Source organism: Chiloscyllium punctatum, chromosome 10 (genome assembly GCF_047496795.1).
Source record: "Chiloscyllium punctatum isolate Juve2018m chromosome 10, sChiPun1.3, whole genome shotgun sequence".
Lineage (NCBI taxonomy): Eukaryota > Metazoa > Chordata > Chondrichthyes > Orectolobiformes > Hemiscylliidae > Chiloscyllium > Chiloscyllium punctatum.
Genome location: NC_092748.1, coordinates 32,396,332 through 32,410,089, shown reverse-complemented (window position 1 = coordinate 32,410,089; position 13,758 = coordinate 32,396,332). Strand labels below are relative to the sequence as shown.

Below are 13,758 nucleotides of genomic sequence, written 5' to 3'. Positions count from 1 at the left end.
GTGGCACCACGTTTGCCAACCTGCAGTCTTCTGGCACCTCAGCTGTGACTATCAATGATACAAATATCCCAGCAAGAGGCCCAGCAATCACTTCTCTAACTTCCCACAGAGTTCTTGGGTACACCTGATCAGGTCCTGGGGATTTATCCACCTTTTAACCGTTTCAAGGCATGCGGCACTTCCTCCTCTGTAAACTGGACATTTTGCAAGATGTCACCATCTATTTCGCTACTTTTTGTATCTTCCATATCCTTTTCCACAGTAAATACTGATGCAAAATATTCATTTAGTATCTCCCCTATTTTCTGTGGCTCCACACAAAGGCCGCCTTGCTGATCTTTGAGGGGCCCTATTCTCTCCCTAGTTACCCATTTGTCCTTAATATATTTGTAAAAACCCTTTGGATTCTCCTTAATTGTATTTGCCAAAGCTATCTCATGTCCCCGTTTTGCCCTCCTAATTTCCCTCTTAAGTATACTCCTACTTTCTTTATACTCTTCTAAGGATTCACTCGATCTATCCTGTGTATACCTGACATATGCTTCCTTCTTTTTCTTAACCAAACCCTCAATTTCTTTAGTCATCCAGCATTCCCTATACCTACCAGCATTCCCTTTCACCCTGATACTTTCTCTGGATTCTCGTTATCTCATTTCTGAAGGCTTCCCATTTTCCAGCCGTCCCTTTACCTGCGAACATCTGCCTCCAATCACCTTTCGAAAGTTCTTGCCTTATACCGTCAAAACTGGCCTTTCTCCAATTTAGAACTTCAACTTTTAGATCTGGTCTATCTTTTTCCATCACTATTTTAAAATGAATAGAATTGTGGTCGCTGGCCCCAAAGTGCTCCCCCACTGACACCTCAGTCACCTGCCCTGCCTTATTTCCCAAGAGTAGGTCAAGTTTTGCACCTTCTCTAGTAGGTACATCTACATACTGAATCAGAAAATTGTCTTGTACCCACTTAAGAAATTCCTCTCCATCCAAATCTTTAACACAATGGCAGTCCCAGTCGATGTTTATAAAGTTAAAATCCCCTCCCATAGCTACCCTATTATTCTTACAGATAGCTGAGATCTCCTTACAAGTTTGTTTCTCAATTTCCCTCTGACTATTGGGGGGGGGTCCGTAATACAATCCCAAAAAGGTGATCATCCCTTTCTTATTTCTCTGTTCCACCCAAATAACTTCCCTGGATGTATTTCCAGGAGTATCCTCCCTCAGCACAGCTGTAATGCTATCCCTTAACAAAAATGCCACTCCCCCTCCTCTCTTGCCTCCCTTTCTATCCTTCCTGTAGCATTTGTGTCCTGGAACATTAAGCTGCCAGTCCTGCCCATTCCTGAGCTATGTTTCCATAATTGCTGTGATATCCCAGTCCCATGTTCCTAGCCATGCCCTGAGTTCATCTGCCTTCCCTTGCATTGAAACAAATGCAGTTCAATTTATTAGTCCTACCTTGTCCCTGCCTGCCCTGACTGTTTGACTCATTTCTGTTCTCTGTTTTACCGTCTCAGATCGATCTCTTTCCTCACTATCTCCCTGGGTCCCAACCCCCCCACCTTCCTAGTTTACACCCTCCCAGGCAGTTCTAGCAAGTTTCCCTGCCAGTATATTAGTCCCCTTCCAATTTAGGTGCAATCCGTCCTTCTTGTACAGGTCATGTCTACCCCAAAAGAGATTCCAATGATGCAAAAATGTGAATCCTTCTCCCATACACCAGCTCCTCAGCCATGCGTTCATCTGCTCTATCCTCCTATTCCTGACCTCACTAGCTTGTAGCACTGGGAGTAATCCAGATATTACTATCCTTGAGGACCTCCTTTTAAAATTTCTGCCTAACTCTATAATCTCCCTTCAGAGTCTCAACCTTTTCCCTTCCAATGTCGTTGGTTCCAATGTGGACAATGACCTCCGGCTGGCCCCTCTTCCCCCGTGAGAACATTCTGCACCCTCTCTGAGACATTCTTGATCCTGGCACCAGGGAAACAACACACCATTCTGCTTTTTCTCTGCTGGCCACAGAAACATCTGTCTGTATCTCTGACTACAGAATCCCCTAACACAATTGATCTCTTGGAAACCGACCTACCCCTCGTTACATCAGAGCCAGTCTCAACACCCGAAGCTTGGCTGTTCGTGCTATGTTCCCCTGAGAATCCATCACCCCCCACCCCCCTACATTTTCTAAAACTGGATTCCTGTTTGAAATGGGTATATCCACAAAAGACTCCTACACTAGCTGCCTAACTCTCTTACCCTTCCTGGAGTTAACCCATCTATGTGACTGTATCTGAGACTTCCCCCCTTCCTATAACTGCCATCTATCACATACTGTTGCTGTTGCAAATTCCTCATCATTTCTATCTGTCTCTCCAACCGATCCACTCGATCCGATAAGGTTCGCATCCAACAGCATTTATGGCAGATATAATCCGCAGTAACCCTTAAACTCTCTTTAAACTCCCACATCTGATAGGAAGTACATATCACTGCAAAGGCCATTTTTGCTCCTTCACAATCTACAGACCCAGAAAATAACACCGTCTCATTCCTCTACAAATACTGCCCCAGGTTAAATTAATAGCTATAGCTTATATTTTAAGTTTAAACAAGAGACTTATCTCCAAAAACATATAATCAAGAAAGAATCCACTATACTCACTACTGCAGCCTTTCTCTTGGACAGACTTAAAACTACAATTAACTTATCTGATTCTGTGCTGTGAACTTCGCCCAACAATTCCTCCATGATCAGTTGTGAATTTCGCTGTTTGTTCAGTTCCTCCAAGATTAGTAGCCATAATGTGATTAGTTTATTAGTCTTGAAGAAATCTAATAATAAATCATCATGGTGGTATTTAACAAATTAATCTTTTAGTACCAAATCTGTTAGCAAAAGATGCAAGTCATAGCACCAGGAAATGCCTAATTACACCTCATCAAACAATTAGGGAATCCTTTGGGGCAGTGCAAAATAGGGAAATATGTGCTACGTTAGCTAATTTCAGTAATTGCTAATGCTGTGGCTTGTGGTCGGGCAGTGTTTAAAAGTCTGTAATTTCAGGATTTTGTCATTTATCTAGCCACAAACTAAATCCTGAACTCACCATCAGTTCCAAAGAGGTCCCGCAGCTGATGGTTCTCCCTCAGCCCCTTGCTGTCTCCAAGCCAGTCCCCTATTTTATTGTTTGGTGAAAAGAAGAAACTTTGCACTCTTATAATGGGAATAGTTTAATGTTGTGCATTTAATTATATTGTATTTCATTTCATTTAAAGCCACCAATTTGGTATGGTGCAATAGGGTTGTGACATGTTGCACTCTTTAATGATTACATGGTGGATCCAAGTGTGAAATTCTAGCTTTTTCAGTTCCTGTGTTTTGTTAGCCAGGTAAGAGCCACCAAGTAGAGGAAAGACATTTCTTTAAAAGGGCATTGGAGAAAAAAGCCATACACCCCTCAGCAATTTTAGTATGCTAAAGCTACTGTAAACATGCAAGCTATTTTTCTTAGAAATTGTTAAGTTTGCTGTGCAGCAGCATTAAAGAATGAATTTGCATATATGCACTTTCAACTTTCACTTTCAAGCTGCTTCACACCAAAAGAAATGTATTACTGTGGTTTCTGAGCAAAATGTCAGACCATCTGTACACAAATAGCAATGAGTCAGCTGAGCTGATAATATTTTTTTCTGCAATATTAATGGAAGAGTAGCTATTGGCTAGAACATTGAGTAAATGTCATTGCTGCTCTTTGAATACTGCCAAGGAATCTTTCTCATTTACAAGAGAAAACTCACTGGACGATACACGAATGTCTAATCGGAAAACCGCAACCTTTAACAGTGTTATACTCCATTCACTATTGCCCTTAAGACTTTAGAGTGGGACTTGAATCTATTGACTTCTGACACTGAGTGCAGCAACTAAAGTGCAACCTGCCTGCAATCATACTTAGTTTGTGCTGTCAGCAGACAGGGTTATTAATTTTCTAGATGAAAAAGTAAAAGTGAGTAGGTTATGTGCTTTCCTAGGTTGAGATCTTTCCGATTGCTGATGTTGTTTTGTTAAATTCTTATGTTCATGAAAAGTAGATTGCACAAGCTTTTTAATTGATGTAATACTTCATTTCAATTAAAGATCTTGTAAATTCTTAATGTTCTTGTACATTTCATCAATTTTGTAGTTAACCTTTCCAAATCCATATTATTGCATTTGGTCTGACTTAATCCCAAGGATTGGAAATATTTTAATAAATGTTTTCCTTGTTTTTACAAGGTAAAATCTACACAAAAATACTTTTGCTAGTGCACCAAACAGGATGAGTGAAATGACTTGTCTTTAGTGCAGATTATCTGTGAAATAATTGACTTCCATATTGTTAGGCATTGCCAAAAATGTAAAAACAGTGATGAATTTTTCCCATTTTATTGAAATAATTACTATTAACTACACATAATCATTGCTGAGCTTATTTTATCAAATATGTTTGATTGTGATGGTTGTATTTTTAGGATCGTAACAATGGAATTTTATGGAAAAAATGATCTGACTTTAGGAATATTTTTAGAAAGATACTGCTTTAGGTGAGTATGATGGTTCTCCACTATTTTCACTAGTAAACTTATTTTATTAGTTTAACAGATCTGAATTTTTAATTCCCAATATAACATTTGGATTACTTGTTTTCAGGTTCTCCCAACTCATTGCTGTAGATTCAAAATCACACTTTGGACTTAAGAATTGTGTCAATTTCATTTGAACTGTAACCAAAGCTTTAATTATTTTTGCATTTCTTGAATTACTTTAGCTTAAACTGCTGTAAAATCGTGAAGTGATTAGACCTGTAAATGATTACTGCCTACTAATAAACCCTCCTGTCATTGGCCTCTATTTGTTGCACAGCTGATACTTCAAATTTAGCCATTCTCGAGCTTTGTCCGATAGACAAGAAAAAACTATTAGCTGTTGCTGAATTATGGTATGGTTTGGTGTGGGGGTTGGGGGGCGGGGGGGGTTGTTGGTTGGGGGGTGCAGTGGGAGTTGTTCTAATATTTGTCTCTTTATGCAAATCAAAAAAAGTATTCTGATACAAAAGATCTGATTTGTTGATCTAAGTTTTCCCATTAAATTTCTTTTATTGTACCTTTATCTACAGTCACAAGTTCAGCTGTAAGACAGAAGTAGTGTTTCATTGAGGTAATTTGATGGCTTAGTTTAGCAGTTGCAGATTCTGAATTGCAGTATTTCAAGTGCCTAAAATAATTTTGCAAGAAATATCCTTATTAGTTTTGAGAGCAATGTATCTTTAAAAAAAAAGCACTGGGACCTGGATTCAGGTCTCACCTCCCAGATGTGTCATAACCTGTCCGAACAGGTTGATAATTGTAACTACAACTCATTAGACATTTATTTTGGCTGATAAAGCAGGATGATTAGTATGGCTTATTTATTTACAACAAATACTTAATTTAGTTCATGATGTAAAGTTGTATTAATTAGAGGATTTATTTAATAGAATAAGGGATTTGTTGGTAATTGCCTGACTATTTCTCATGATTTGGTTATTGAGGTTGCACTAATTCCTGCTGCAGTCTTTGCTAATAGATAATATGGTACTTAATTTTGAAGAACAGACATCACAGAACACATGAAGGCATACTTGAAGCTTTTAATTATGGGCAAAGACAGTTTGCTTTTGATGAAAACATCAAAAGAATCGGATCTTGAAATATTAACAGATTCAGAAATGTCATATTATTATAAGTATCAAAACCTTTAGATTTTAAGTCTTGGACATTTTATACCTTATAATATTTTGTTTTTCTTTGCAGACCCTCCTATCAGTGTCCCAGCATGTTATGTGAAACACCTATGGTGCACCATATACGTCGTTTTGTGCATGGTAATGGTTGTGTACAGATTGTATTAAAAGAGCTGGATTCTCCTGTTCCTGGTTATCAGCACACAATATTAACATACTCTTGGTGCAGAATATGTAAACAGGTAATTTGGAATAATCATTAGCACATGATAACCATTTTGTAAAATTAAATCATGTTCTGCCAGCTTTTATTCAATGGATGTAATATTTTGTTTTTGCAGTGTACATAATACATTGTGTATTACTATAGGTAACTCCTGTGGTTCCGCTGTCCAAGGATTCTTGGTCTATGTCCTTTGCCAAGTATCTGGAATTAAGATTCTATGGCTATCAGTATACCCGCAGAGCAAACGCTGAGCCTTGTGGTCACTCTATGCATCATGATTATCACCAGTATTTCTCTTATAATCAGATGGTTGCATCTTTCAGGTAAATAAAAGTCCAGTCATGTCTTTTCTAACTTCCTGTGCTCATTGTCAATGCTTTAAATCAAAATTTAGTTTACATTTTTCTAAGAAGTTTTATTAATGTTTTGGAAACCAGATACATCCTCTGCTGAGCAGTTGGTTGTTTTTAGTAGAAGATGTGAAATGTTCCCATTATCGTTTCATGCAAATTATTTTGTGAACATTGCGCATTTAGCAAATTATTTACTTCCATATAAGAGCAAATAACGTTTGACTTATCTATAATTATCTTTATTCCCACGATTTTTGTTCTTTAATGTGTTTTATCAATCACTTGCTGTATTTGTGAAGCACTAACTCTTTCATCCAGAATTATTAATAGTCTGAGCTAGTCTAGTTTATCAATTATCTCCAAAATATCATTGCTATGTAGTTACTATTTAATATTGAGATGATCAGTGGTGACATCGGAGCTAACTTCAATGTCCTGCACCTCAGGGAACTTAACTTCTCTTCCTGCATTTCTAAAACATTGCTAAAAGCTTCTTGAGAAAAGCTGCAATAGAAGTGTATTGAAACAAAATGCATTGCTGGAGCAACTCAGCAGGTCTGACAGCATCTAACACAGAGAAAGCAGAGTTAACACTTTGAGTCCATGGATCCTTTAGAACTTCAGATTTTTAGTATTTGCAGTTCTTTGTTGTCTAGGACTCCACTGAAGCCTGCCGAGTACGATGAAGTCAGATGGACTCCAATTCACTGCTTTGTTGCACTCAGAAATTCTAACAGCAAGACAAACTCAGAACTCGCCCGATTCCACCTTGTTAATCTCAGCAAAGGATGCTCATTTTACCAAAATCATTTCTATTCATCAACTAGAATCTTCTAAAGGACATTGCAGAATATTAGTTCTACATTCAGTCTATTTATTTTTCCTGATTTTAATTGAGTTACTTTAGTGGCATCTTAAACATGTTCAATTGCATCGTTTTTCAGAAACCTTATACAATAAATGTATTATTCCTGCTATTGATTGACAAATATGTTAACTTTTTCTATTACCAGCTTTTCCCCCATTAGAATGCTTGAAATTTGTCTACCCCCACTAGAAATATACATCAGACCTCAAATGCCATCAAAGCAATTGATTATTCAGGATTTGAAGGATTTTTCACAAAAGTAAGTTTGAAACTAGTTGGCAAAAAATTTCTTGCTGAGTGGATAAATTTATTAAAGATGGTGACTAACAAATATCGGCTTTTTTCAGGGTGTCACAAATCTATTCGGCAGTTGACGATCGCCTGGTGTCCCTGAAAACTGATACCTTCAACAAAACAAGAGAAGAAAAAATTGAAGATTTGTTTGCACAAAAAGAAGTAACTATTTTATCTATCAGTTTGAACATAGCATATGTAAAATAACATTTAAAATTTTGTTTAATGTTTGATGCCCCCCTTCCTTCTCATTAAACTTATCCCTTGTTGATTTATTTGTATGTTATTTGTGGATACAGATGGAAGAGGCAGAGTTTCGAAACTGGTTTGAAAAAACTCAAGCAAGGTTGCTGACCTCCTCAGTCGACAACCCTCAGCAGTTGGTAGTTTTGGATGATTGCTTAATTACCAAGAAACAGAATTTGTGTGAGCTGTTACAGGCTTGGAATAACAGGTGGGAATGAGGCTACCATAATCACTTCAAATACTTGTTAGTTTATGTCAATTATTATACCCAATTACAATTTTATATATATGAATGCAAAGTTAAAATTACATCAGTAAATGCCAAGTAAAACTGAAGAGAATTGCACTGTGTTTGAGTAGCTGAAAAGTGTGTTGCTGGAAAAGCACAGCAGGTCAGGCAGCATCCAAGTAGCAGGAGAATTGACGTTTCAGGCATAAGCCCTTCTTCAGGAATGAGGAAGGTGTGCCAAGCAGGCTAAGATAAAAGATAGGGAGGACGGACTTGGGGAAGGGTTGTTGGGAATGCGATATGTGGCAGCATCCAAGGAGCAGGAGAATTGATGCAGCATCCAAGGAACGGGAGAATCGATGCAGCATCCAAGGAACGGGAGAATTGACGCAGCATCCAAGGAGCAGGAGAAGCTTAAAGCTTTGTATGGAAATTCAGTCTGAGGGCTCATGTGTCGTGGTAGTGACCCTACATTGGAGCCAGAAGGCCTGGTTTCCCAACCTCTCTCGCTCAGACTTGTGTCTTAATATCACTAATCAAGTTGATTTAAAAATATTTAAAATGGAGAAGAGTGGTTATGGAATAACAAATAGCAGTGACAGCCTATTATTTACAACTTCTATCAGATATAGTTATGTCAATTGATTGACAAAATTTAATCTTCCTAATTGATGCAGTTAAGAAAGATTTTCTAATTTGTGAGGGTTCTTTTTTCCTGTTTAGATACTGCAATAGGTACTATTCAATTTTCTAGCGCAACATGCACTTATTTTTTAAAAATCCCATTCTTGTAGACTACAAGATTTGTTTCAACAAGAAAAAGGACGGAAACGACCAACAGTACCACCAAGTCCTGGTAGATTGAGGTCTACTGAAGAAACGAAGGTAATTAACTTTTTGATAACTTACTTGTATTAACTCAATTAATGAGTGCAATCTTGTTTCCCCCTTTACTTCCATTTACAGTTTTCATTTGTATTCTCTTTGCTTCAGCTTAGCTCTCTCTCTCCTTTCTTTCTCAATCCCAAAGCATGGTTGTCAGCAAAGCAAAAGTGTTTTTTTCTGAATTGGAGACACTCATTTTACATTATTTTAATATAAAACAAAGAACGCAGGTGCAGAAAGTCAAATATAAAGACTAGAAATGCTCTGCATTCCCCCCCCCCCCCCCCCACATCCCCATTCTCGCAGGTCTACTCTTTCCCCATCCCCTGCTGTCATAGGTTTATTGCCCACCTTCCCACACCACCTCTCATAATGCACAACAACTTTGAGGCCTCAATACAGAGTCACAGTTTGCAAAAGATTTGCAAAGCAATGCTTTGAACTGCAGAAATAATAACTTTTTAAATGTCTTAACACTGCATCATGTATACATTACAGTGCACTCTCCACAAAATTGCAGTCTTAACAGGAAATAGTCCAAAGTCACTTCTACTGTGTCCACCTCTCCCCATTTCGCTGAATCATAATATTCCATGACCATCAAAGGTCCTTTTCCCACAGTTATGAAAATTCCCAAACCAACTTTGAGTAAAGTCTATCCCCATAATTGCTTCTCCCAAAACTAAGGTAAATCTTCCAGTGACCTTGGATCTCTGTATGTTTCTTCGATTCGACCAGAGGACTGCATTCATTAGCATTTTTCCTAGTAGCTAGTAGAGTACTTTTTTTTTCCCCTGTTGCCTCTAATGGCTGCTGCTACCATGTCTGCCTGGGAATCCTGTAAATCCTCACAATGGAAAGACAGCCAAATGTTTGTGTTCAGGTGTGAAATATGGCAGGTTCCAAGTAATCATACACCAGGTCTCCATCCAAATGGCAAACATGACTCAACCTGTTGCCAGATGGAGTCCAGCACGGCTGCATATCATTTACCTTTTTCAGGACATGCTATTTTACATTAAATTGGAAACGATGGTTTAGAGACAACTGTCTTATCTCATATTCATAATGTATTGCTGACCTAACCATTTGTTGATCTTTCAAACTTTTATTTTTTTAATTTCCATTTTTTTTCATTTTGTTAACAAATGTTTTTTTACAGAGCAGTGTACTGGATACTTCTCCACGCAGTTCAACCTCAGGACTACCAAATGGAGATAAAGGTTTGGCTTGGTCTTTTTCAAAATCTAATCAGCGTGAGAACTGCTTCATTACGGTTAAACCAAACATCACTATTAAAATCCATGTTCTGTACTATGGGTATAATCACAACTTTAATCAGTTAAAGCTACCCAATCACCCAGTAAATAGAATATCACCAAGGCCACAAGAAGAATACTGCCCACTTCTCCAACCAACCCCACCCCCACGCTGCAGGACCTCCAGGCCCCTGACAGTGAAGCAGGGTGTGAGATTCCCTCCGCCTCTGTCATGGTGGAGCTGTTCAACTCTATGGATTCTGGAATATGTGGTTTTTATTTTCTTTCGTTGCTTCTTTACAGGTATTGGTCTCAAGCTGTATGAAGCTTAGTTCTAGTAGCTATATCACTTTTTTTTTTCTTCAATTTCCCAATTTTGGAAGCAGTGTAAGTCAAAGAAAGATAAAGAAATTTCAAATAAATTTCTTTGCCTGCTCTTATTTAGTAAAGATTACCTGAAACCTATTTTGGAATATTGAAATGCAAATATATTTGGAGCTGAACTAATGAAAGATATTTGTACATGTTTGTCAAAAATATTTCTTCTGAAATGTTGCGCACTCATAACCTCTACCAGTTTTTTCATTTGTTTTGGTTGGGAAGTAGGGAAGGGTTCTTCCCTTTGTGATTAATTTTCTTTGACATCCAGTGTTCTGTTCTGCAAGTAGCTAAGGTTCAATATCCCCTCCAGGTACCACCTTGCTTTTGCTTTGTAATATTTCATAGACATACTCGTTCTAAGTTGCCACTTGACAAATGTATATTCTTGCAATTTTGAGAAGATTTGTAGCTCAAGTTGATAATAAATATGCAAGTTATCTCGCTGAGCTAGAAGGCTTGTTTTCAGACATTTCGTCACCATGACTAAGTAACATCATCAGTGAGAGTCTCTGGTGAAGCACTGGTGGTATGTCCCACCTTGGCTTCTTAAGGTGGGTGACGTCATTTCTGGTTCTTTTTTTCAAGGGAAGGTAGATTCGATCTAAGTCGATGTGTTTATTGATGGAGTTCTGTTTAGAATGCCATGCCTCTAAGAATTTTCATGCATTTCTTTGATTTGCCTGTCCTCGGATGTGTGTGTTGTCCCAGTCAAAGTGGTGTCCTCCTTTTGTCTGTATATATGGAAACTAGTGATAGTGGGTCGTGTCTTTTAGTGGTTAGTTGGTGTTCACGTATCCTGGTGGCAAGATTCCTGCTTGTTTGTCCGATGTAGTGTTTTTTGCAGTTCTTGCATGTTATTTTGTAAAGACATTAGTTTTGTAGTAGTATCTAATTGATCCTTTAAGTTCATTAATTGCAGTTTAAGTGTGTTGGTTGGTTTGTGGGCTACCACGTTGCCAAGGGGTCTGAGTAGTCTGCAAGTTAATTCTAATATGTCTTTGATGTAAAGTAATGTGGCTAGTTTTTGGTTGCATTGTCTGCTAGTTTGGGTATGTTTCTGAGGAATCGGTGGATTGTGTTTATTGTTTTACCTCAGAACTTAATGTTTATACTGCTACCACGCCTGAAAGACTTTGTTTGCAATCAGGTCTAATCAGAAATTAAAATTCTATTCCGTATATTGTAGAAATAACATTGCGGCTCAAGCACTGTGTGTAATAGAGGGAAGATTGATATAAAGAGGGTTAAGTTTTTATGTTAATTATACATAATTTTGAATGCAACATATGCTGTTATCAGGTATAAACCATCTATAAGCATAAACGTTACTCTTTTATTTTGGTGATTTTTTAAAAATTATGATTATTAAAAGTAATTTGCAGCTGCAATAAAACAGTTAATGACATTTAGCATCAGTTTTTGTGATCTTAAACTTATGAAACCACTGATGAAAATAAATTCTGTCTTGCAGAAGATCGCACATTGCCTACCACAGCAGCTAACTCTACCAACACTGCCAATTCTCAGTTACCCTCCTGCCCAGAGGTATGCATCGAACAACTGTCTGCTGGACCCAATATTCCCACAGTGTCTGTTAGCAGTGACCAAGACACCAACAATTCTGACGGTAGGAAGTTCATAAAAAGATTTTGCAGTATCTGTGACATGAATAAAGAATAAAAATAACATGCTGGAATGTTCAACAGGCCTGATAGCATCTCCAAAGGCAGAGAGTTAATGTCTCCCTAAATAATTAACTCTGTTTCTCTGTCCATAGATGTTACTTGAGAGTGGATGCTCTCCTGCTGTTTTTGTTTTACATTGCTGAAAATAAAAGTTGACCATGTTAAGTATTGATAACTTCCATAATGCAATGTGTTACGACAAGATCAGGAGTGGTTGTCACACTTCTGCTTTTAAACCTTGCTTTAGTCATTCACAACAAATATCTTTTTTAAAAAACATTTTTAGCATACTGTTATTAGACTTCAATTAAACTTACTTTCCATTTATTTGGCCAACTGAGTCAATTCAACAGGTTTTTTTGAATGTCGGCATGGAATATTAACCAATGAAACTTGTGTGACAACAAACGCGCACAACACATAGGCAATGGGTGGCACAGTGGTTAGCAATGCTGCCTCACAGCACCAGAGACCCGGGTTCAATTCCCACCTTGGGCAACTGCCTGTGTGGAGTTTGCACATTCTCCCACATCTGCATAGGTTTCCTCCAGGTGCTCCAGTTTCCTCCCACAGTCACAAAGATGTGCAGATTAGGTGAATTGGCCATGCTAAATTGCCCGTAGTGTTAGGTGAAGGAGTAAATGTAGGGGAATGGGTCTGGGTGTGTTGCTCTTCGGAGGGTTGGTGTGGACTTGTTGGGCCGAAGGGCCTGTTTCCACGCTGTAAGTAATCTAATCTAATAAGCTTAAAAGGTGGGAGGTTGGGGAGGAGTGGTACTTAGTATAAACAAGGAGATAAGGGCAATTGCAGATGGCAGTCTTTGGAGTATTTTGAGGTTAGGAGAGTGAAACCTAAGTCCTAACTGCATAGCTGTTCTGTTTACACAAGAGTGGTGGAGCTTGCAGATACCCTAGTTATCTCAGGCAACTGAGATTTCTGTAAGATGATTTCTCTTTCACCAAAGCTGTTTTAATGAGATTGAGATTGTGATCAAGCGAATAGAAGAGTTTTGGCATTCTTTCTGTGTTCAGTCCATGTAGCTCAATTCAAGCTACTGAAATATGATTCCTTTGTTTATTCCCAGTCTAGCTCCATTGTCTACATGCATAACTTCACAAATGGAAGATGAAAGGTTATCAAATATGAGAAAAACATGAGATGCAAATAATTATATCTCTCTCCAGTTCAGTGCTGCTTAATTGAGATGATAATTCTGAGGCTGTAGATTTTTGTATATTCCATGTGTTTTGCCAGGGTTTATCAGGTGGTCACAGCAGCCTTATATCACTAGGATTATGAATATTCTTTATTATCTTCAAAGCTTTGTAAATTCATGTCATAATTTTGCCAGTTGGTGAAGTTGATCTTATTCAACATTTTCTATGCAGTTCACTGAGTGTGTTGCCATTACACACTATAAAGCAGTATTGTGTTTGGTACATGATATGTACTAGTAGACCTGCAGGTCTTTGACCTTGTGAGTGAGACATTTCTCAAATTAGTGTGTCCTCCTTCCTTGACAATGAAGCAGCATTTGAGAATGGCATAAAGGAACCAGAGCAAAAAT

At 38.1% G+C, this 13,758-nt stretch overlaps 1 protein-coding gene across 6 annotated transcripts in view; it reads left to right on the top strand.

The window, feature by feature from the left end:
• Window positions 1-13,758, top strand: part of pikfyve (phosphoinositide kinase, FYVE finger containing) — a 151,416-nt gene that overhangs the window by 109,812 nt on the left and 27,846 nt on the right. For all 6 annotated transcript variants that reach the window (XM_072578804.1, XM_072578803.1, XM_072578802.1 and 3 more), the window contains 9 exons: window positions 4,516-4,587; window positions 5,836-6,007; window positions 6,136-6,314; window positions 7,358-7,471; window positions 7,560-7,668; window positions 7,806-7,960; window positions 8,776-8,866; window positions 10,029-10,089; window positions 11,978-12,133. In XM_072578804.1, coding sequence (XP_072434905.1) covers window positions 4,516-4,587; window positions 5,836-6,007; window positions 6,136-6,314; window positions 7,358-7,471; window positions 7,560-7,668; window positions 7,806-7,960; window positions 8,776-8,866; window positions 10,029-10,089; window positions 11,978-12,133 — 1,109 coding nt within the window. The remainder of the gene's footprint in view (window positions 1-4,515; window positions 4,588-5,835; window positions 6,008-6,135; window positions 6,315-7,357; window positions 7,472-7,559; window positions 7,669-7,805; window positions 7,961-8,775; window positions 8,867-10,028; window positions 10,090-11,977; window positions 12,134-13,758) is intronic.